We start from the raw sequence: 24,308 nt of genomic DNA, 5'->3' as shown, positions 1-24,308 counted from the left end.
TGGTTTGTAGTGACAGGGACAAGGCGTTTTGGACAAGAGAAAGGGGGTCCTAGGATCAGGAGCCGCGGAAGGCCAGCCTTGTTTATATTACACAGAAGGGGCTAATTTACGCCGCAAACAAGCCGGATGGGAGGGCTCGTGTGGAGGCCCCGCTGAGGGGTGGGACTGTTCCCCACCAAGCACCTAGGGGTAGGGGTGGCCCGTGGAAATGAAGGCTGACGCTGTTGCCCTCAGCCCAGGCCTGTGCTGTCGCTTGTTTCCAAAGAAGCCTTTCCGAAAGTGCCTTGAAAGCTTTGAGAAAAAACCCCACTTTTCTGCCTGGGCAGAAGGACAGGGAAAATCCCATCGAAGCGCTGTTTATGGCTAGAGAGGGCTTTTAGGAGAAACAGAAACTCAGCAAGAGGATATTGCAGGCAGTTCTCACAGTCCTGGGAAAAGAGCCAAGGATTATCAGCGCAGTTGAAATCAACAGATAATTCCACTTTCCCTTTGGACGTGGTTTTAACCTGTTTTGCCCCCCAAAAATCCCCGACCCCCAAGGAACCAAATGCTCGGGTAACCTTCAAGAGCAGGATTGCAGGATTTTGTTTTCGTGTGTGTGGCAGGATTTTGCAGAGGCAGGGTTTTGTTTTCATGTGCGTGTCCGGACTTCCGCCTTTCTCTTTTTGATTATGGAATCTGTGTGGTCTGTTTAATTATGGACATAGTTTTAGAGTCTGTCACAGTGACAATAAGTCTTCCTTTTTGCTTGTGAAAGGGGAAGTTTCTTTTCATAATGAAATCCCCAGGCCTGTTTGAATTTTTGCAGGGTGGACTTCCCCTTCTCTCAGTAGGTATTGCTAGTTTTAAAGGACGCTGACTTGAAAAGGGTTTATTTCTTGAAAGTCTCAGAAGCCCCTACTTAGCATTCTGATTTTTTCTTTTTTCCTCTTTTTTTCCCCCCATGCAGGGAGTCATTTCTTCCTTCCACAATATTCTTGTATGGTAAGGTGTCTGCAGGCAAATAATAGTTGTGTGTGTGTGTGGGGGGGGGGGGGGGGTTCAAGTCCTGTCCACTTCTCAGATAACAGAAGGGAACAAGTTTTACCTTTACTGATCTTGATACCTGGCCTCCTGGTTTATATTTTTTAGGTAAAGCTAGAGGATTGGATTAAATCTATTAACTATTCTGAGAGGGAATGTTAGGACATCATTTAAAGGACAGCTGTGGCTAAATTCTGGCAGTAATACATTTTTGCTCTGTGGTAGTCTGACGACCTGTTACCATAAGTTTTAAGCTGCCGCCTGATTGAAGAAAAATTATCCTGAAGAGCGAGAAAATATTTTTGTTTAAAAATCAATATTTATTTAAAGTGACTTACATTCACATTGTTTCGGTAAAATTACAAGAAAAATTCGTATTCTTCATTTACTCTTTATCATTCATTAATGTCATTTATCAAGCTGTTATTCTATACTTTTAGGACACAAATAGGAACAAAAATCTGCCCTCAAAGAGCTCACAGTTTTGTGGGGAGAAAGTGTAGCGAGTCCTGTATTGGAAGTGGTATGATAAAGGACTGTACTCAATTATTGGAGGTGCAGAGAAGGTCACAGCTCTGGTTGAATTCGGTGTGGAAGGGAGAGTTGGTTGGAATTTGTTACTAGAAGATGAGTGGGGGAGGCATTTTGAGCAAGAGGCATGAGAAAAAGGATGTCAAAATTTGGAAACTGCAAGAACCTTGGTAGGATGAAGGGTACAGTGATAATAAAATTGGAGTGGTGAGAAAGGAGGCTAGAAATACAGTAGCCACCGGACGATGAAGGGCCTTGTACATCTCTATGTGCTGAGCAAACCTTGAAGAGTTTTAAACAAAGGAGTGAGGTGAGGAGATTCACAAAGACCCCTGTTTATGCTTATATCCACATCTGACCCTTGTCATTAAGCAATATCTTTAAATAATCTTATTTTACATTAACATTTCCTTATATCTACATAGTTTATATTTTAAAAATGTTTTTTCTATTTGTAGCCTGTTTATTCTGTCATCCCTGGAGTTGTTTCTATTGGAGTTGTTTCTATTTCAGAATTCAAAAAATACCTCTTAATAGTTTTTGAAAGATTTTACTTTCTTGGGATATTTTCCTTTTTGGGAAGTATAGAGACAAGGGTTAAAACATCTTTATATCTTCTATAACATTTTAACAGATTACATGCCAGAAAGAGTAGATTAATTTTGTAATGCCCCCATCGATATATACATGTACCGGTTTCCCAATTCTTTTGTCATTTGTATTTATTTTGTTTAATATGTGAGACTTGGCACCTGAGATCAGTGCTTATTTCAGTTTCTTGTTGACCTTTTAGTTTGTGTTGGCTTAATACCTGAATCTGCTACCTTTTCAAGATCCCTTGTCAAGTGGAGTCAGAGTATTGACTTTCTAAATGTATGTCAATTCTTTGCATATTTTATAGGAAACTTTAATCCATTTTTAGTTAAGATATCTGCCTTTTTGTTGCCTTCATTTCTTGCATAATTTTTATTGAAGTGTATCACATGTTCTAAGCAATTCTCTGTCCACTCAAAATATGGTATGTTGAAGTTCTAACCACCAGTACTTCAGAATGTGACTGTGTTTGGGGACAGAGACTTTAAAGAGGTATGAGGTCATTAGGTGGGCCCTAATCCATTATGACTGATGTCCTTATGAGAACATAAGGATGTAGCGATGTACAGAGAAGACCATGTGAGGACACAGGGAAAGGAGGGCTGTCAACAAGCCAAGGAGAGAGGTCTCACAAAGAAACCAACTGAGTTCACTCCTTGATCTTGGAATTCTAGTCTCCAGAATTGTGAAAAAATAAATTTGTTGCTTAAGCCACTCAGTCTGTGGTATTTTGTGTGACAGCCTCAGCTAATTAATATAACCAATAGACAGGGGGAAATAGGTGTATGTATAGAAAAGTGTATCAGCATTGTGGCTCAGTGGATTTTCACCAAATTTCAGTGACGTGACAATACTTTTCTTCTTCCCTAAAGCTATACCGTCAATGAATTTGCCTATTTTTGAACTATATAAATGGTACTGTGTATGTCCTATTTAGAGTCTCATCCCTATCACTAAACGTTTGTGAGATTCATCTGTGTCATGTATGGAAGAGTGTTCATTCACTTTAATTGCCCTGTTATATTCTATTGTATGACTTACCACGAGGTATATATTCAGTTAATGGACATTTTGATTTTTTCCCAATTTTGGGCTAAACTGAATGTTGCAGTTATGAATGTTCTTGTGCATATTTTTTGGCGCATATATGTATGTGTTTGTTGAGTGTATTATTAGGAGTGGAATTGCTGGTTCTTAGAGTGTGTGTATATACAACTTAATTTGTACTGTTTATGCTTCCACCAGCAGTGAAAGAGGGTTTCATTGACCCTATATCCCCATCTATATTTAATATTATTAGGCTCATTGCCTTCTTTTTATCTTAAGTTTTTGCTGTTAACTGTTGAGAAGTTTTTCATTTTTACATAATACTGACCTATGTTCACTTCAGATATATTTTTTCCCCTTTCTTTTTTAAGTAGGCTTCATACCCAGCATGGAGCTTGAATTCACAACTCTGAGATCCAGAGTCACATGCTCTGCTGACTGGGCTAGCCAGATACCCTGTAGTGTATAGATATTCAATAGTTGATGGTTTCAAGCTGTAAATTATTGTCTGATATCGTATAAAGAGTAGATGTAAGTTTCTTTTTTTTTAATGGTCACGTTTTTATTTAAATTCCAGTAAGTAGGGGTGCCTGGGTGTCTTGTTAAATGTCTGACTCTTGATTTCAGCTCAGGTCATTGTTTGTGGGATTGAGCTCCACATTGGGCTCTGCACTGACAGTGTGGAGCCTGCTTGAGATTCTCTCTCCCCCTCTCTCTCTGCCCCTCCCCCACTCATGCTTGTGTGTTCTCTCTCTCAAAATACATAAATACACTTAAAAAAAATTCCAGTTAGCATATAGTGTATTAGTTTCAGTAGTAGAACCCAGTGATTGATCCTTTACATGTAATACCCAGTGCTCATTACAACCAGTGCCCTCCTTAATACCTATCATCCATTTAACCCATCTCTCTGCCCACTTCCCCTCCAGCAACCCTCAGTTCTCTGTAGTTAAGAGTCTATTTTATGGTTTGCCTCTCTTCCCCCTGCCACCATGTTTATCTGTTTTGTTTCTTAAATTCCACATATGAGTGAAATAATATGGTTTTTGTCTTTCTCTGACTAATTTCACTTAGCATAGTACACTCAGGCTTCATCCATGTTGTTACAAATGGCAATATTTCATTCTTTTTTATTGTTGAGTAATCTTTCATCGCATGTGTGTATGTGTGTATGCCACAAGTTCTTTGTCCATTCAGTAATTGATGGACATTTGGGCTGTTTCCATAATTTGGCTATTGTCAATAAAACTAAAAGGCAGCCTTTGGAATGGGAGAAGATATTTGTAAATAACGTATCTGATAAAGGATTAGTATCCAAAATCTATAAAGAACTTACCAAACTCAACACCCAAAAAACAAATAATCCAGTTAAGACATGGGAATAAGATATGAATAGACATTTTTGAAAAGGAGACATATAGGTGGCTAGCATTCACATGAAAAGATACTCAACATTGAAAAGATACTCACATGAAAAGATACTCACCTCACACCTATCAGAATGGCTAAAATTAACAACACAGGAAACTGATGTGGCAAGGATGTGGAGAAAGGAGAACGCTCTTACGTTGTTGGTGAAAATGTAAATTGCTGCAGCCACTGTGGAAAACAGTATGGAGGTTCCTCAAAAAGTTGAAAATAGAATTATCCTATAATCCAGCAATTGCACTACTAGATATTTACCCAAAGGATACAAAAATACTGATTAGAAGGGGTACATGCACCCCGATGTTTATAGCAGCATTATCAACAGTAGCCGAATTATGGATTTAAGTTTTTTGATCTCCAAATTAATATCTAATTTTCCCACCAAAGTTTTTTAAATAGTGATTTTTCTCCAGTTGCAATCAAGTAGTAGTGGCTGGGTCTGAAGACATCTGGAGGGTTGGCCAAAATAGCATCATGGACTGCCTCCATGTGGCCTCCTTCCCTAGCAGTATAGCCCAGGGGTTAAATGGCCCCTGAACACTTCACCTTGTGGGCTCTCTCTCCAGCAATATAGCCTAGGTAGCTGTAGTTCCTCCTATTCCTCCTCCTCCACTTTTTTCTGCCTTCATCCTTCCTTCTCCTTTTTCTCTTCCTCCTCCTTCACTCCGTAGTTACCCACATTGGGCTCTGCACTGACAGTGTGGAGCCTGCTTGAGATTCTCTCTCCCCCTCTCTGCCCCTCCCCCACTCATGCTTGCATGTTCTTTCTCTCAAAATACATTTTTCTCTTCCTTCATACTGCTTCAGTTTACTGACTAGTGTTCTTTCATTTTAGCCTGAAGGACTCCCTTTAACATTTTTTTGTAGGGCAAATCCAATGGTAATGAACTCTCTTAGCTTCTGTTTATCTTGAATTGTCTTCATTTCTCCTTCATTCTTAAAGGGTAGCTTTGCCAGATCTAGAATTCTTCGTTGACAGATCTTTTTCCAGCAACTTAAATATGTAATCCTATTCCTTCTGGTCTCTAACATTTGTGAGAAATTGGCTGTCAGTCTTATTGAGGATCCCTTGTATGAGAGGAGTCCCTTCTCTCTTGATGCTTTCAGGAGTCTCTGTCTCTGTTTTGACCATTTGACTACCATGTGGATCTCTTTGGGTTTATCCTTCTTGGAGTTCATTTAGATTCTTGGGTGTGTGGATTCATGTAGTCCATCAGATTTGGGAAGTTTTCTGTCATTTATGCATATATTCTCTCTGCTCCTTTTTATTCTCTTTCTGGGCCTTGCATTATGAGTCTACTGGTTCATTTGATGCTATTCTAGGTCCCTTAGGCTCCACTTTTTTTTTTTCCTTTCTGCTTTTCAGACTCAGTATTTTTAGTTGTCCTGTTTTCAAATTGCTGATTCTTTAGCTGACTCACAGCTGCTGGTGAATCCCTCTAGTGAATTTTTCATTTCAGTTTTTTACTTACCTGCTCCAGAATTTCTATTTGGTTCCTTTTTATAATTTGTGTCTCTTTATCGATGTTCTCATTTTATTCACACATTTTCCCAGTTTCCTCTTATTCTTTGTACATGGGTTCCTTTAGCTCTTTGAGGATACTTAATGCAGTTGACTTAATATATTTATCTAGTAAGTCCACTGAATGTCTGGGCTTCCTCAGGAATGATTTTTTGTCAGTTCTTTCTTTTGATTGGGCCATACTTTCTTGTTTATTGTATGCTTTGTGATTTTTTGTTAAAAACTAGACATTGAGTATTGTGCTAACTCTGGGAATCTGATCCTCTCACTCTTCAGGGGTTGTTGATTTTGCTTGTTGACTGCTGGAACTATCCATTGGTAACTTTCCCAAATATTTGTGCAAAGTAGATATTTCTTGTGTGTGGTTACTGAAGTTTCCATTCAATTGTGGTCAGCCAGTGACTTGACATACCTGTATAAATATAGGTCAAGAGAAGTAGAATGACACACAAAGCTTGCTCTTGTGTGATAGGATAAAACTTATTTGGAGTAAATTTCAGGAAGTTATCTGTGAAACCTGAATCAAAGTTGAATTCCGAAAATTACCTTTGTGTATTTTCTCTCAAAATGAGGAAATTACATCTGTCTTTGCAATATATATTTAATTCATACCTTAAGTAAAAGTTTTTCCTTTATCTATACATGTATGTTCACAACCTAATAACCATCCCCTTCAAATCTTACCACTAACTGGTACTCAACTCAGAATTAAATGGTGTTGTTTTGAAAATGTGCTCATTTTCTACCATTCAGAGGACCTGCAAATTGTGAAATACAGGAAATAGCAACAAAAGCTAGCTTTTGGGAACTAAAAGCCCCTTTTGTATTGTACTCTGGTACCAGAAAAATCAAACTTGAATTTAAAATAAAACATATACTTCTTTTGAAACCAAAAGTGCCTATTAGTGTTTACAGCAAACAAATGTTAATATATCGCATTAACAACAAAGTTTATTCCAAATCTTTTTCTTTTTCTTTTTCTTTTTCTTTTCTTAGAACCTCTGTCAGCCATGAAGATTGTATACGTTTTTTTAAAATAATTTTTAATTACAAAAATAGTAGTTGCTACTGTTTTTCAGATTATAGAATTGAATGTGTATTTTCAAACCAAACTTGCCACTTACTGCAAGATACAATGTGCTTCTGGTAGGAATGGTGGTAGTGCTCCCAGCTGAAGTTGTGCTCTAACATTCTTAACTCATGAGGTCCATCATGGTGTATATGTTCTATTTTACTTTTTTCTTTGGTTTTGTGGTATTTGTTACTAGGTTTTGTGGTTTCTTGTATGTCATTGTTGAAAATCCTTTGTTCTTAGTTTGATAGTAAGTTTTTTTTTTTTTTTTTAAGTTTATTTTGAAAGAGAGACCGAGCACACACATGCACAGGTGAGGGAGGGGCAGAGAGAGAGAGGGAGAAAGAGAGAATCCCATTCAGGCTCCACACTGTCAGTGCAGAGCCCGATGTGAGGCTTGAACTCATGAACCTTAAGATTAGGACCTGAGCTGAAGTCGGACACTTAACTGACTGAGCCACCCAGGTGCGCTGATTGTAAGTTTTTATTTTGAGTTATTTAGCCAGATGTAGACATATTATTAGTTACATTTGTTCCCTAAAAATGTATAATTCCAATTTAGTTTTTGCTTATTCCAAAAAAATACAGAATATGCTTTTTAAAATAGAGTCTCAAGTCTGTGACTTGAGATTTTAATGTTTCTAGTATTTGTTTTTCCTCAATCCGGTCTTTCTCTAAATAGCTAAATAATACTATACAAGCTAAATAATACGTTAGTGCCATAGGTATGTTTATTTATAGAAGTCTGTATGTGTACATAGACAGTGTATGTCTACAATGCTGATTCTGTGATTCTTGCCCCCTGGCTAAGCTGAACTTCTCTGAATGCTCCTTAGTTAAGTTTCACTTAGATTACTTTGAGCAGACAACTACAAATTCTGCTTACTTTGTCAAATCTTCCTTGACTATACCACGGCTCTAGGTCATCTATTCCTTTCCTGAATCCTTTACACTTATTTCCAGCATTTGTAATGTTGAATCATTTGCCCTATTCCCATTAGCATTCCTTGTGAGTAATCATGGAGCGTTGACAAGAATAGATGAGACAACATGTGTCCACACACATTTCATTTATTTGTATTGATAACCCATCATCAGGAGATACAACTGCTCTACAAGATCTAAATTCATGAGCAGTATGCTTAGTATAATTCTTTATAACTATAATTGAAGATTTCTTTATGAACTGTTGAAATAAATAAGGAGGCTGTTAGATTGAGGTTGCTTGGAAGCCTACGCAAGCAAACCAAAATCTAAGCTGTAGTCAATACACTTGAATCTGAGAAAATAAAACTTAGGAACAACCAATCACAGATAGACAAGTAGGCTTTCCCAAATAAGGCACCTATTAAAGTCATAGCCAATCGGATAATTTCCTTGATTCATTTCAATGTCTTTTCTATAAAAATCTCTCCCCTAGCTCCTGTCAGTGGAGTGTTCCTAACCACCTTTCGTTTGGTGCTGCCCATTTTGAATTGATGTATGCTCAAATAAAGTCTTGACAATTTCAGTTTGCAACTCTTCCTTGCACAGAAGCTTTCCAAGCTCCTCCCTAGAACTGCTTTTAAGGTGGAGCTAGCTAGATCGTATATTATTCTCCTACTATGGTTGACTTTATTGTTGTGTGAAATTTTTTCTTTTTTTTTTTTTTAATTTAATTAATTTAGAGAGAGTGCATGCATGCAGGGGAGGGGCAGAGGGAGAGAGAGAGTCCCAGGCAGGCTCTGTGCTATCAGTGCAGAGCCCATGTGGGGTTCAGTCTCACAAATTGTGAGATCATGACTTGAGCCAAGACCAAGAGTTGGAGGCTTAACTGACTGAGCCACCCACACACCCCTATGTGTGTAATTTGTTTACTATCATTGACAAGATGAGAAGTTCTATTACCATATGGTGAGTGGCACATTCATGGTTTAGTCCTGATTTTACTCTTTATTCATTCCATTTTGTCAAGTTATAACTTTGACCTTTGTTCATTTCATTCTCATGATTGCAAGAATATAAGCATTCTTTAATTTTATCTTTAAAACTTTACCTTGTTTTATATCCCTACAGAGCTTTCATTATATTTACATGTTTCTCTGATTTAACACCTATTTCTACTAACTGTATCCAACGCATTTGTCACTTCCAACATGCTAGATTTCTTTTTTGATCAGTTTTATTTACAAATACCACTTATCTGAGTACTGGTATGCTTATCTTTTGTTGTTGGCGGCATTTGAATTACATATGTTTTTTGTTTCCTCAGCTAGATTATTATAATTTTATGGCCAGGCATCATGTGTTGATTGTCCTTGTTTGTGCCATTGGATCTTGAAGTTAGGAGGGGCATAGCAATTATTTATTAAGTTGAACTTGATTGCATTGAGAATATTCTAGGCTTAGTTCCCTTTCACCTCATATAATTAAAGGTCTCTAATTTCTAACAACAGAGCCAAGTTTGTGCCTTAGTGGTTCTAGAGGTAAAAAAAAAAAAAAAGTGTGTGTGTGTGTGTGTGTGTGTGTGTGTGTGTGTGTGTGTGTGTTACTATTATGATTAATGCAGTAGGTCAGATGGTCTTGTAAATTTTAGGAATACTTGGGAAATAACCATTAATGTCTCCTTTAGGACCCAGATCTCTGAGATGAGCTTAGGTTTGTTAAATCCCCACACTGGCCTAGTATTTCCAGTATTTGAATGTAAGATTACGTAGATATGAAGTACATATATTAGTATCCATATGGTCTAAAGCGAATGCTCTACAAAGTGATGTGGTGTGTTGAAGGTCTGTGATGAATTAGGACAGACTTATGAATTTTAACCACTTGAAGGTTGTAGAACTGAGACTGGTAAAAAACTATGGATACATGTATGTTTATATATTTTGCTTATAATTTTAGGGAAGTTGCTGAGCCCTAAAAATGACACATCCCAAGATCATCTGCTCTGGGAATAACAGCATTGCAGGTTCAGACTGATGTTGAACTTTTTTCAGCTGTCCTTTTTCTTTTCTCCCCGTTTCCCATTCTACAGTTAACTAAGGGGATTTCTTGGATCTGAGTCTAGAGAATGAGATAGCCACGCTATTCTGGCTTTAATTAGATTTGAGTGTCCTGGGAAAATGTTGCATAATATGTAAACAACATGCTCTTCTCTATCTCAAGTGAAAATAACACAAGTTATTTTTTATTTTGAAAGAATCATCTTTCAGGATGAAACTTGGGGTGGAGGGGACTTTCCCCTCCTCTGAACAGCTGTTGCTACTATTAAAACATTAAACTTAGTTTTGAAACATTTTTATTTTTGAAAGTCCTGTAAGCCCCTGCTTAAAACCTTAATTCTTTTCCCACGGGACTCTCATAGTCTAGTAAACAGTTTGCCAGTGCACATGCTGGATATTGTAATGGGAGAAGGTCATAATTTCTTCTGTGGGTATATGGTGATTCAACAAAACTAGTAAGCTCTTTATTTCTAAGTTTACTTTCTTCTAAGGTTTAAGAACTATCTAATGTCTTTGGGAAGTGGTCCTGTCCTTGGAGTGAATACCAATTTCCAACGGATTCTAGCTATGGCAAATGTCAGTAACTTATTCATTCATTCAGTGAGTATTGAGCATTACTGTGTGTCAGGTACACCGGTAGATACCAATGATACAGTGGTAAATAAGACAGGTGTAGTTTCTGCTCTCGTAGACCTTTTTGAGGATATGGAATAAACAGATGAAAAAGTATGTAATATATTTACAGATAGTGATAATGGCTATAAAAAGGAGGGTAAAGAGATTGAGAGTGATAGAAGTGATATTATTTTTAATAGATTGGTGAAGAAAGCCGCTTCTGAGAAGGTGATATTTGAGCAGGGACCTGAATAAAGTGAAGGAATAAACTATGGAAATGATGGGAATGTGTTTGCTGTGCTTGAGAAGCAATAAGAGGCTGTATAGCTGGAATGGAAACATTGAGGGGAGAATGGTAGGAATGAGGTGGAAGAGTTATGTAGAGCTTTACAGACTATAAGGAAACATTTTGGGTATCATTTAAAGTGTGATGGGATGCTTTTGGAAAGATGAAACCAGGGGTATCCATAATCTCATTTATGTTTTAAAACTACTACATTGGCTGTTGTGTAGAGAGTAAATGGTAGTAGGCAAGAGGGTGAGCAGGGAAACTAATAATGACATATTATTGTCTGGTGACCTGAAATATATATCTAGTAGTTGTTTAATGATTTTTTAATATAAGCAATTAAATTTTAGTACAGCATTGGACAAAAGTTCTGAGGTATATGTATGTATATGTGTGTATGTATATGTACACATGCATGTATGTATCTGTATGTATACACACATGTGTGTATACATACATGCATACAGTGGCAAGTTAGGTGTAGTTTCTGCTCTCATAGACCTCATTTTGGGAGACTGTTTTTATTTCAGATCTTTTCCAGAGATGCATCATTTCATGAAGGTCACTAACAACATAAATCCTAGTCCTTTAAGATAAGCATGCATATATATAGTGTCTTTGAAAATTGGTTTTCACTTAATTTTTTTTCTCTCTGATTAGAAATGGTAGAAATATTCCTTGTAGAAAACTTGTAAAATAAAAGTAAAAAATAAAAATCATCTATAATTCTATCACCTGTAAATAGTATTTGAACTATTAATAATTTATTTTAGTGACATTTAGTAATATTTCTGGAGGATTCCTTTTTTTTTAATTTAAAAAAATTTTAATGTTTGTTTTAGAGAGAGAGAGAAAAGGGGAGGGGCAGAGAGAGGGAGACACTGAATCTGAAGCAGGCTCCAGGCTCTGAGCTGTCAGCACAGAGCCTGCTGTGGGGGTCGAACTCACAAGCCATGAGATCATCACCTGAGCCAAAGTTGGATGCTTCACCAACTGAGTCACCCAGGTGCCCCTGGAGGATTTCTGTTTCTACCTATATAAATGAGAAAACAGGTGCAGGAAGACTTTAATGACTTGTGCGAATCACCAGAGTAATCATTGTCATATTCTTACTGCTTTAGTGAGGTTCTTGACCTGCCCCTGAATGAAGCAAGAATGGTGTTATCAAATTCTAAATATGAACAGTGAATTAACTAAGTAGACTATGACAAAGAAAATTAAGAGACACAATTACAATCACTTTCCCCTTTTCCTTAAGGCCAGTATTCTTAGATCATGTTGCAATATATAGATCATTGTGGGCCATGTATTTTCCTAGAAAAAGGAGATTTCTCTCCCTCGGATTTATAACATGACCATACTACAGTAGATGGGTTCATTTGTTCTCTGTGTACCTCAAATTTTATTTACTTCGGACATTGGTGAACTTTCTACCCAGAAAAGGAATTCTTCTTCACCCCTGATCTAATTTATTTCAGAAAATAGACTTAAAATCTGTTTAGACTTTTTCTGAGCTGGATTTCTGCATGAGCCTTGGTTTTTGTCTTACAATTAAAAAAAAAAAAAACTTATCTAAGAAATTACCTACTTAATGCAGAGACAAGTGCACTTCCCCTTCCAGTTTCTATCCCTCATTTAGATTAGGGAAGGCAAGACCTTGTTCAGGACAAGGTAATGTGGGCTGTAGCATTTAAGAGCCAGTATGCCACTTCTCCCTTTGTCTTTTCTGTCATGACAGTGTGCAGTTGAGACAGGGGGGACTGTATTATTGAGTCAACATAGAGGCATTGCCAAGCTACATGGAACTTTGAGCAAAAAATAAACTTTCATTGTGTTAGATCTTTAGTATTTTGGGAGTTTGGTCTAACAATCTGTTATTTTTTGTGTATATTTTATAACATGCATACAGCTTATAAATATACATTGATGGTGATGGCATACCTAGCAAATAAAGGCTCTCATAATGTAATTCTTATCTGTCTCTCCATCATTTTCTTTTTTTTTTTTAATTTTTTTTTTTTAATGTTTATTTATTTCTGAGACAGGGAGAGACAGAGCATGAGTGAGGGAGGGGCAGAGAGAGAGGGAGACACAGAATCAGAAGCAGGCTCCAGGCTCTGAGCTGTCAGCACAGAGCCCGACGCGGGGCTCGAACTCACAAACCATGAGATCGTGACCTGAGCCGAAGTCGGTCTCTCAACCGACTGAGCCACCCAGGCGCCCCTCTCCATCATTTTCTACAATATTCATATCTCTAGTTTTATATTTACATTATTCCAGGTTGAAAACACTGTGCTATCTCACCCCTATGTCTTTGATCACATTCTTTGCGCTAGAATTCACTTTTTTCCTTTTACCTATTCTCTCTCTGTCTTTTTGGTATTACATTAGGGTTTTTTTTTCTAAGTTTCTCCCATTGACGTATAGTTGACAAATAACATTATGTTGGTTTCAAGTGTATAACATGATTTGATGTTTGTTTATGTTGTGAAATGATTTCCCACAATAAGTCATTGTAGTAAGAATATTTTTCTTTTGATGAGAATTAATTTTTATTTGATTTAACTTTATTTTTTGTTTTTTAATATTTACATCCAAATTAGTATATAGTGAAGCAATGATTTCAGTAGATTACTTAATGCCCCTTAACCGTTTAGCCCACCCCCCCTTCCCACAACTCCTCCAGCAACCCTCAGTTTGTTCTCCATATTTATGAGTCTTTTTTGTTTTGTCCTCCTCCCTGTTTTTATATTATTTTTGTTTCCCTTCCCTTATGTTCATCTGTTTTATTTCTTAAAGTCCTCATATGAGTGAAGTCCTATGATTTTTGTCTTTCTCTAATTTCACTTAGCATAATACCCTCCAGTTCCATCCACGTAGTTGCAAATGGCAAGATTTCATTCTTTTTGCTTGCTGAGTAATACTCCATTGTGTGTGTGTGTGTGTGTGTGTGTGTGTGTGTGTGTGTGTGTGTATACACCACATTTTCTTTATCCATTCATCCATCTATGGACATTTGGGTTCTTTCCATATTTTGGCTATTGTTGATAGTGCTGCTATAAACATGGGGGTCTTGTGATGAGAAATTTTAAGATGTATTCTCTTAGCAGCTTTCGGATACTCAGTACAGTATTATAAACTGTAGTCACCATGCTATAGTTTACATCCCCAGTGATAGCTCTCTTTATTCTTCTATTTTGCTATGTAAAGTTGTTTGATATTCATGAAGATATCTCACAATTGGTTATATCCTGGAATTTTTCATTTCTTTGCTAGTTTGTTATGCTCTTTTAATGTAAAACATAGCATTTTTAAAAAGATATATTTATAAAGTTATTTTGAGAGAGAGCAAGTGTGCATGCAAGAGTGAGGGAGGGGCAGAGAGATAGTCCCAAGCAGGTTCCTTGCTGTCAGCACAGAGGCCTAAGTGGGCCTTGATCCGGTAAACGGAGCCCATATCAAGAGTCAGATGCTTAACTGACTGAGCTACTCAGGCACCCCTATATAAGTTTTTGTTTAAATTCCAGTTAGCTAACAAAGTGTAATATTAGTTTCAGGTGTACAGTATAGTAATTCAGCGCTTCCATACAACACGTGGTGCTCATCACAAGTGCACTCCTTACTCCCCATCACCTATTTAACCCATCCCTCTACCCACCTCCCCTCTGGTAATCATCAGTTTGTTCTCTATAGTTAAGAGTCTGTTTCTTGGTTTGCCTTTTTCCCCGTGCTCCTTTGTTTCTTCAATTCCATATATGAGTGAAATCATGTGGTGTTTGTCTTTCTCTGACTTACTTCACTTAGAATAATATTCTCTAGCTTCGTCCATGTCGTTGCAAATAGCTATATTTCAGTATTTTTTGTGGCTGAATAATAGTCGTGTGTATATACTTACATCACATTTTCTTTATCCATTCATCTGTCATTGGATCCTTGGGCTTTCCATAATTTGGCTATTGTTGATAATGCAGTTATAAACGTCGGGGTGCATATATCCCTTTTAATTTTTTTGTATTCTTTGGGTAAATACCTAGTATTGCAATTCCTGGATCCTAGGGTATCTGTTTTTAACTTTTTGAGGAATCTCCATACTGCTTTCCAGAGTGGATGCACCAGTTTGCATTCCCATCAACCGTGCAAGAGGGTTCCCTTTTTCCACATCCTCACCGACATCCTGATTTGTATTTCCCTGATGATCAGTGATGTTGAGCATCTTTTCATGTCTGTTTGTCATCTGTATGTCTTATTTGGAAAAATGTATTCATGTCTTCTGCTTATTTTTCAATTGGATTTTTTGCTTTTTTGTGTATTAAGTTGCATAAGTTTTTTTTTTTTACATATTTTAGATGTTAATTAACCCTTTATCAGATATATCATTTGCAAATATCTTCTCCCATTCCGTAGGTTGCTTTTTAGTTTTGTTGATTGTTTTCTTTGCTGTGCAAAAGCTTTTTAGTTTCATGAGGTCCCAATAGTTGATTTTTGCTTTTGTTCCCCTTGCCTCAGGAGACATATCTAGAAAGAAGTTGCTTTGGCTGATGTCAAAGAGGTTACTGTCTGTGTTCTTCTTTAAGATTTTGATGGTTTCATGTCTTACATTTAGGTTTTTAATTACTTTTGATTTTATTTTTTGTGTCTGGTGTGAGGAAGTGGTTTCATTCTTTAGCATGTTGCTATCCAGTTTTCCCAGCACCATTTGGTTGAAGACACTTTTTTCCATTTGATATTCTTTCTTGCTTTGTCAAAGATTAATTGACCATATAATTAGGTTCATTTCTGGGTTTTCCATTCTGTTGTATTGATTTATGTGTCTGTTTTTGTGCTAGTACTATACTGGTTTGATTACTACAGCTTTGTAATAGAACTTGGAAGTCTGGAATTGTGATGCCTCCAGTTTTGTTCTGCTTTTTCAAGACTGGTTTGGCTATTTGGGGTCTTTTGTCGTTTCATGTAAATTTTAGGATTGTTTTTTCTAACTCTGAAAAACGCTGGTGGTATATTGAGGGGGATTGTATTAAATGTGTAGATTGCTTTGAGTAGTATAGACGTTTTAACAATATTTTTTCTTCCCATGCATGAGTATGGAATGTCTTTCCATTTCTTTGTATCATCTTGGATTTTTTTCATCAGTGTTTTACAGTTTTCAGAGTATAGGTCTTTCACCTCTTTGGTTTGGTTTGTTCCTAGGTATCTTATTGTTTTGGTATAGTTGTAAATGGGATGGATTCCTTCATTTCTCTTTCTGCTGCTTCATTATTGGCACACAGAAATGAAACCAATTTCTGTATGTTGATTGTTTTTCTGCGACTTTACTGAATTTGTGTATCGGTTTTAGCAGTTTTTTGGTAGTCTTTCTGGTTTTCTGTGTAGAGTATGATGTCATCTGCAAATAGTGGAAGTTTGACATCTTCCTTGCTAATTTGGATGCTTTTTGTTTCTTTTTGTTGTCTGATTGCTGTGGCTAAGACTTACATTACGATGTTGAATAAAAGTGGTGAGAGTGGACATCCCTGTCTTGTTCCTGATTGTAGAGGAACCTACTGAAAAACTGAGACCTCTCGGTTTTTCCCCATTGAGGATGATATTAGCTGTGGGTCTTTCATATAAGGCCTTTATTATGTTGAGGTATGTTCCCTCTAACCCTACTTTGTTGGGAGTTTTTATCATGAATGGATGTTGTACTTTGTCAAATGCTTTTTCTGCATTGATCCAAATGATCATATAATTTTTATCTGTTCTTAATGAGGTGTGTCATGTTGAGTGGTTGATTTGCAAATGTTCAACCATCTTTGCAACCAGGAAATAAATCCCACTTGATTGTGTTGAGTTTTTTTTTTTTTTTTTTTTTCTGTGCTTGATTTGGTTTGTTAGTATTTTATTTAGAATTTTTGCATCTGTGTTCATCAGGCATATGGGTCTGTAGTTCTCTTTTTTGGTGAGGTCTTTATCTGGTTTTGGTGTCAGGGCAATGCTGGCTTCATAGAATGAATTTGGAAGTTTTCCTTTTTTTCTATTTTTTGGAATAGTTTGAGAAGAATAGGTATTAATTCATCTTGAAATGTTTGGTACAATTTGCTTGTGAAGCCATCCGGTCCTTGACTTTTGTTTGTTGGGAGTTTTAAAATTACTGATTTAATTTCTTTGTTGGTAATTGGTATGTTCAAGTTTTCTATTTTTTTCTGTTTCAGTGTTGGTAGTTTATGTATTTCTAGGAATTATCCATTTCTTATAGGTTGTTCAGTATATTGGCATACAGTTTTTCATAATCTCTTATCATTGTATTTCTGTAGAGTTGGTTGTTATTTTTTCTCTCTCATTTGTGATGCATTTGGGTCCTTTCTCTTTTTAATAGAGGTTAGAGGTTAATTTTTTCAAAGAACCAGCTCCTGGTTTCATTGATCTGTTCTGTTTTTTAAGTTTCTGTATCATTTATTTCTGCTCTAATCTTTTTTACTTTATTCCTTCTACTGGCTTTAGGCTTCACTTTTTAAAAAATTTATTTAAATTCAAGTTAGTTAACATACAGCAAGTATTGGTTTCAGGAGTAGAACCCAGTGATTCATCACTTACATATAATATACAGTGCTCGTCTCCCTTTCCTCCCCTCCAGTAACCCTCAGGTCTCTGTATTTTTTATTTTTTTCCCCTCGTTTCTTCAGGTGTAAGGTTAGGCTGTCGGATACTTTTATTCTTGATGTAGGTGTGTATTGCTATACACTTCCCTCTTTGGACCACTTTTGCTGCATCCCAAAGATTTTGTACGTTTGTATTTTCATTTGTTTCTGTGTATTTTTTTATTTCTTCTTTGATTTCTTGGTTGACCCATTCATTATTGAGTAGCATGTTGTTTAATCTCCATGTGTTTGTGGTCTTTATGAATTAAAAAAAAATGTGTAGGTACAGATTAAAGAACAAATTTTCACGTACTCACTACCTAGGTAAAAAATAGAACTTTACTGTAATTCAGAAGCCTCTTATGTGCCCCTCCCTGATTGCATTCTTTTCTCACTTTCTGAAGTAGTTACCATCCCGAATTTTATGGAAACCATTCCTTTTGTGTGTGTGTGTTCATCATATATGTCTTCATTCCTAAATCCAGTGTTAAGTTTGCGTGTTTTAGAATTTCATAGTAAATAGAACTATGCTGTATGTACTATTCTGTGACATGCTTCTTTTGTGCAAGACTGTTTTTGAGATCACCCATGTTGATGTATATAGTTCCATTTTGTGTATTTCTACTGTTGTGTAATACTTCATTGAATTAGTATACCCTTATTTACTTATCCATTCTATTTATGGACATTTGGATTGTGTCCAGAGTTTGCTATTATAAACAATGCTGCTGTAACATTCTTTAATATATGTAATATACAAGAATTTATCCGTGGTGTATGCATAGTAGCAGAATTGCTAGGACATAGAGTGCACACGTTAAATTTTACAAGATAATACCAACCTGGTTTTCTTTCTTTTTTTTTTTTTTTTAACGTTTATTCAGTTTTGAGAGAGAGTGTGAACAGAGGGAAGGGCAGAGAGAGAGGGAGACACAGAATCCGAAGCAGAATCCAGGCTCTGGGCTTGAACTCACAAACCGTGAGATCGTGACCTGAGCAGAAGCTGGACCCTTAACCAACTGAGCCACCCAGGCGCCCCCCAACCTGGTTTTCGAACCAGTTACGGTAGCTCTTTCCTCTCTCACCAGCAGTAGAGGGGCATTCCTCATTGCTCTACTCTTCCTGTCTCTTGGTATTTATCCAACTTAAAGAATTTTGCCAGTCTTGTGGTGTCAAATGGTATCCCAAAATGATTTGAATGTGGATGTCCCTGATTACTAATGATGCAGAACAATTTTATATGTTGAGGACTTGTGCATTTTTTTTTCCTGTGACATTCCTATTCATTTCTATTTCCCATTTTTCGCTTAGTTATCTATCTTTTCCTATTTTTCTTTTTATATATTCTAGATACAATTAATTTGCTGACTAAATGCATTGTAAATACCTCCTTAGTGATTAATTGGATGTGGGAGGTGAGAGAGGAATGTAGAATTACTTCCAGGTTTCTGGTTCGGGGAACTGAGTGGATGATATTGCTGTTAAACTAGGACATTTAAAAAAGGCAGAGAACTAGATCTGGGGAAGAAGAAAATTTGAGATATTTTAGAGTTTGATATTTCTGTAGGATATTCAGGTGGAGATATCACATAGATCTCTCCCTATAAGGGTCTGAAGCTCAGGCAAAGTCTGTTATGCCACATCAGTCCTGAAGGAATCTTGTATGATGGGTCTTTCAGCAGACTGCAGTTGGAAGGAATATGGTAATTCTCAAAGTCATTTGTCTTCTACTGTGAGATTCTTTTATGAAATATATATTAGTTATTATTTTAATACCTTTTTGATTTGTTAACAATTGTATAATCATTCTTAATGTTGCCGAGGGAGGGTGTCTGGGTGGCTCAGTCGTTAAGCATCTGACTTTGGTTCAGGTCATGATCTCATGGTTCATGAGCTTGTGCCCCTCTTCCTCACCTCCCTCCCTCCCCTGCACCCCCTCCCTCTGCCCCTCTTGGGATTCTCTCACTTTCTCTGCCCCTCACTCACTTGCACACATACTCTCTCAAAAAAATTACTGCTAAAGGAGTACAGCATTTTTATTTTGAAAAACATCCAGGGTATGCCTTACATAACATGCATAGTATATATCTAGACTTAAAATTTTTTATTCATTCATGTGTAGTACTTCATTACACAAGTTATTCCATACACACTGAAAACAATATAAGACATATGTACGTCTGAGAACTCAACTTTGTGCAGTTTTCATTAAATAATAGTATTTTCACATACATTTTCAGACATTTTTAGGTTCTTTTATGTATTTGGAATTGTGTATATATAACCACTGGAAGAATATGGGCCCCTTGGGAGGATAGCAGTAGAATCCCATGGAGTAAAGATCTTTCTTAAAAAAAGAAATTGTATTATGGCTATTTGTTTTTCTTAAGTTCTGAGAACTTGGATAAACCCAGAGGTGGGAATATCTTTAATAACCTTTAGAAGATATGAAAGGTGAGGAAAGTGTTAGTAGCAGGGCTAGGACCTGGTACATTCACTAAAAATGTAGCACCTTTAGCTTACAGTGCCAGAGCAGAGTTCGTACTAAACAGCTCAGGGTGATGAACCATCCACCTCCCTCAAGGAGTAGTAGCAGCTTATTTGGTGACAGTGGTTGGTCACCTTTTAGGAGAACTGCAATCCAGGGACAATTAGGGCTTGACAAGTATGTAGGGAAATGATGGCAGAGGTAGTCTCTTTCTGGTCCATCTTTGTCAGTACAGTGATTATGCTTCTGTGTTCAAGGAGATCTTTTAGACCTGTAGGAAGAGAAAGGGGATGTAAAAGTGTGATATGCTCAACTCTGGCTTCAGCCTGGGTTCTGCTTAGAACATTCTGAGTTCATAGGTAACTCGCAAGTCCCCAGGCAAAGTGGTGAGCTTTCCTGATGCTACATAGTCATTGTGGATTGCAAGAGCTGCTTTTTTAGGGACAGGAGAGGCTTGGGGAAAATTTGGTAGCTTTGCTTGGATAGTTCTAGCTCTGCCTCAAGGTTAAAATGACCTATTGACACTTCTAGTTAGGTAGCTAACTTTTGATACCACAGACGATGGCAATCTCAGTATAAAAATAAATACAGGTAGTGGCAGGCATGGTGGTAAACACACTTTTAAGCCAAGGGATCCCACAGGAAAGCTCACTGCAAATATTTCTGACTTCCCCAAATTGACATTTCTTAAAGAGCAATTCTGCAAATGACAGCAAACCTACCTTTCCTTGCTAATTGCTTTCACTAAATTCTTGATGGTCTTAGACTCTGGATTCAGGCATGTTTTCTCCCCATTCTTTTTCATTGTAGCACTGTAGAAGTAAGAGGGAAAATATTTAGAATGATGTTGGGCCAATAAAACAGGTGTAATATACAGTTTTTAAGCCAGATGTTTATGTTTCACTCTAGATGTTTCCCTTTGCTATGTAGAAGTCTTAGAATCATACAAAGCATTTATTGATTTTGTGATCATACATATTTAATATATGATTACAACTAGAGAAGTGACTTTCAGAAGGCATTTACTCACATGATTTCAACACGTGGACAAAAGTGACTTGCAGGAATCACTTCAAGTTTTTCTAAGGACCTTAGATTTACAGATAGTTCACTAATCTTGATACAGGTACAGCGTGGTGTTCTAGAGAGAGGTATTCCTGTGGGGAAAAAAGACAAGTACAGTAGGGGAGGTTAGTGCAGTTTTCGTTTTAGTCGTTTAGTGTGGATTGGCTACTACTTAGCAGAACCTATATCCCCATGTTATTTGAGGTAATCTGAGAGGGAATGATCCTATTATAATACAGCTCTGAATGATTGATTAGTTGATTATCTGAAAGAATGGAATTGCAACTTGTGAATTGTAAACTTATACCCCTGAGCCCAGTTCCTATGGTTAATTGAGTTACTTAAGAAGTATCTGTCTCATTCTCTCTGTCCTCATTCCCTTACATTTTCTCTATCCTCTTACTCTTCTGTTCCCCCATCCTTTTATTCCATTTGCCTTTCTGACCTGTGACCAGAGAGAATCTCTGCTCATTTAGTCTTCATTTATAGGCAGGCTGTAAAACTTTTGCAAATATGCTATTCCTGTAATTATAGAACTTCTACGCAGTCCTATTTCTGACCTTAGAAATTAAATATCCTTTCATGTTCCTTACCTTGAGTTCCACTCAGAGTCAGAAAGATAAGACAGAAAATAAGAACAGCTCGTTGGTTCATGGTGCTGTGACTGGAGGTTCCTCTGTGGTAGGCTCAGAATGTCTAAGCAGTTGAGTGTCTCAGAAAACGTGGGGCTGGGATGCAGTATTTATTTGTAAAGGCACTTTCCCTCTCTAACTCTGATTGGATAACATTCTAGTTGACTAAGCAAAACCTGATGCCTGTTTCTTGGGGAAGTCCCATGTTGCAGAATCAAAGGTATTATTAGTATTTATTGTGGCTCGGAGTTATGGAATTTCCCTCCACCCCCATTTTTCACTAAGAGTGAGTTAGGTTTCACTTTCTAAAACATGAACTATTTCTTGAAAAACAGAACTTCATTGCATATGTGGTTATTTTTAATGAAAAAAAATTTAATGAAACTTTTTATTTTTTTTTTTTAATTTTTTTCTTTAATGTTTATTTATTTTTGAGACAGAGAGAGACAGAGCATGAACGGGGGAGGGTCAGAGAGAGGGAGACACAGAATAGGAAACAGGCTCCAGGCTCTGAGCTGTCAGCACAGAGCCCGATGCGGGGCTCGAACTCACAGACCGCGAGATCATGACCTGAGCCGAAGTTAGCCGCTTAACCAACTGAGCCACCCAGGCGCCCCTAATGAAACTTTTTAATTTATTTTTTTTTTGGGGGACAGAGAGAGACAGAGCATGAACGGGTGAGGGGCAGAGAGAGAGGGAGACACAGAATCGGAAACAGGCTCCAGGCTCCGAGCCATCAGCCCAGAGCCTGACGCGGGGCTCGAACTCACGGACCGCGAGATCGTGACCTGAGCCGAAGTCGGCCGCTTAACCGACTGAGCCACCCAGGCACCCCTTGAATCTATCTTAATTTGCAGCAGTAAGGCATGAATATGGATATATTCACTTCATGAGTTTCAGAGATGTCATTTTTTAAATTTCTACAATAACTTGTTTCTAAAATTTTTTTTTTTTTATGTTCATTTATCTTTGAGAGACAGACAGAGAGTGGGGGAGGAGCAGAGAGAGAGAGTGACACAGAATCTGAGGCAGGCTCCAGGCTCTGGGCAGTCAGCACATTGCCCAACATGGGGCTCGAACCCACAAACTGCAAGATCATGACCTGAGCCGAAGTCAGACACTTAACTGACTGAGCTACCCAGGTGCCCCTATTTTTACAATAACTTGTAAAAAAAAAAATAGGAAAGTTATTTTCATTTTGTATATGGAAAAAGAACCTTAGGGATGAGATAATGGTGTTAGGTCACACAAAGGTTGTCATCTATTTAGTCTACCTATAATGCTTTTTCTCAGCATTTATCTTACATTTCTGTAATTACTTTCAGAGGGTAAGAAAAAATTTTTTTTAATTTAAAAAATTTTTTAAATATTTTTTATTTTTTTATTTTTTTAATTTTATTTTTTATTTCTTAAAATGTACATCCAAATTAGTTAGCATATAGTGCAGCAATGATTTCAGGAGTAGATTCCTTAGTGCCTCTTACCCATTTAGCTCATCCCCCCTCCCACAACCCCTCCAGTAAACCCTCAGTTTGTTCTCCATATTTATGAGTCTCTTCTGTTTTGTCTCCCTCCCTGTTTTTATATTTTTGTTTCCCTTCCCTTATGTTCATCTGTTTTGTCTCTTAAAGTCCTCATATGAGTGAAGTCATATGATTTTTTCTTTCTCTGACTAATTTCACTTATCATAATACCCTCCAGTTCCATCCACCTAGTTGCAAATGGCAAGATTTCATTCTTTTTGATTGCTGAGTAATACTCCATTGTATATATATATATATACCACATCTTCTTTATCCATTCATCCATTGATGGACATTTGGGTTCTTTCCATACTTTGGCTATTGTTGATAGTGCTGCTATAAACATGGGGGTGCATGTGTCCCTTCAAACCAGCACACCTGTATCCCATTGATAAATGCCTAGTAGTGCAATTGCTGAGTCAGAGTGTAGTTCTATTTTTAGTTTTTTGAGGAACCTCCATACTGTTTTCCAGAGCGGCTGCACCAGCTTGCATTCCCACTAACAGTGCAAAAGAGATCCTCTTTCTCCCAGTCCTCGCCAACATCTGTTGTTGCCTGAGTTGTTAATGTTAGCCATTATGACAGGTGTAAGGTGGTATCTCATTGTGGTTCTGATTTGTATTTCCCTGATGATGAGTGATTTGAGCATTTTTTCATGTGTCAGCTGGCCATCTGGATGTCTTCTTTGGAGAAGTGTCTATTCATGTCTTTTGTCCATTTCTTCACTGGATTGTTTGTTTTTTGGGTGTTGAGTTTGATAAGTTCTTTATAGATTTTGGATACTAACCCTTTATCTGATGTGTCATTTGCAAGTATCTTCTCCCATTCTGTCGGTTGCCTTTTAGTTTTGCTGATTGTTTCCTTCACTGTGCAGAAGCTTT

The 24,308-nt window shown here is 37.2% G+C and overlaps 2 protein-coding genes across 3 annotated transcripts in view; one reads left to right on the top strand and one right to left on the bottom strand.

Annotated features, from left to right (window-relative positions):
- The window catches only part of ART3 (ADP-ribosyltransferase 3 (inactive)), a 141,365-nt gene that overhangs the window by 357 nt on the left and 116,700 nt on the right, over positions 1–24,308 (top strand). The window contains exon 1 of one of the 2 annotated variants that reach the window (XM_053901477.1): positions 10,625–10,656. The exons of the other annotated variant lie outside the window; for it this stretch is intronic. The gene's annotated coding sequence lies outside the window, so the exon portion shown is untranslated. Of the gene's footprint in view, positions 1–10,624; positions 10,657–24,308 lie in introns of those variants that run through there. 2 annotated transcript variants of the gene reach the window in all.
- Positions 19,738–22,000, bottom strand: CXCL10 (C-X-C motif chemokine ligand 10). Its single transcript, XM_019467220.2, has 4 exons — positions 21,866–22,000; positions 21,238–21,364; positions 20,930–21,019; positions 19,738–20,478 (listed from the first exon to the last, which is right to left on the bottom strand). Exons 1-4 carry the CDS (start codon positions 21,924–21,926, stop codon positions 20,460–20,462), a joined length of 297 nt encoding a protein of 98 aa, XP_019322765.1. The 5' UTR covers positions 21,927–22,000; the 3' UTR covers positions 19,738–20,459.

This window comes from Panthera pardus, unplaced genomic scaffold, assembly GCF_024362965.1.
Source record: "Panthera pardus isolate Hobbes unplaced genomic scaffold, ASM2436296v1 HiC_scaffold_13, whole genome shotgun sequence".
NCBI lineage: Eukaryota > Metazoa > Chordata > Mammalia > Carnivora > Felidae > Panthera > Panthera pardus.
Note: the sequence above shows the minus strand (reverse complement) of the source record. Positions and strands in the feature narration are given on the sequence as shown.

Coding starts and splice junctions, on each gene's coding strand:
- CXCL10 (XM_019467220.2), bottom strand. CDS start 21,926: ATGAACCAACGAGCTGTTCTTATTTTCTGTCTTATCTTTCTGACTCTG. Junction 21,365..21,865: donor GACTCTGAGTGGAACTCAAG/GTAAGGAACATG, acceptor TTTTCCCCACAG/GAATACCTCTCTCTAGAACA. Junction 21,020..21,237: donor TGTCCACGTGTTGAAATCAT/GTGAGTAAATGC, acceptor TTACTTCTACAG/TGCTACAATGAAAAAGAATG.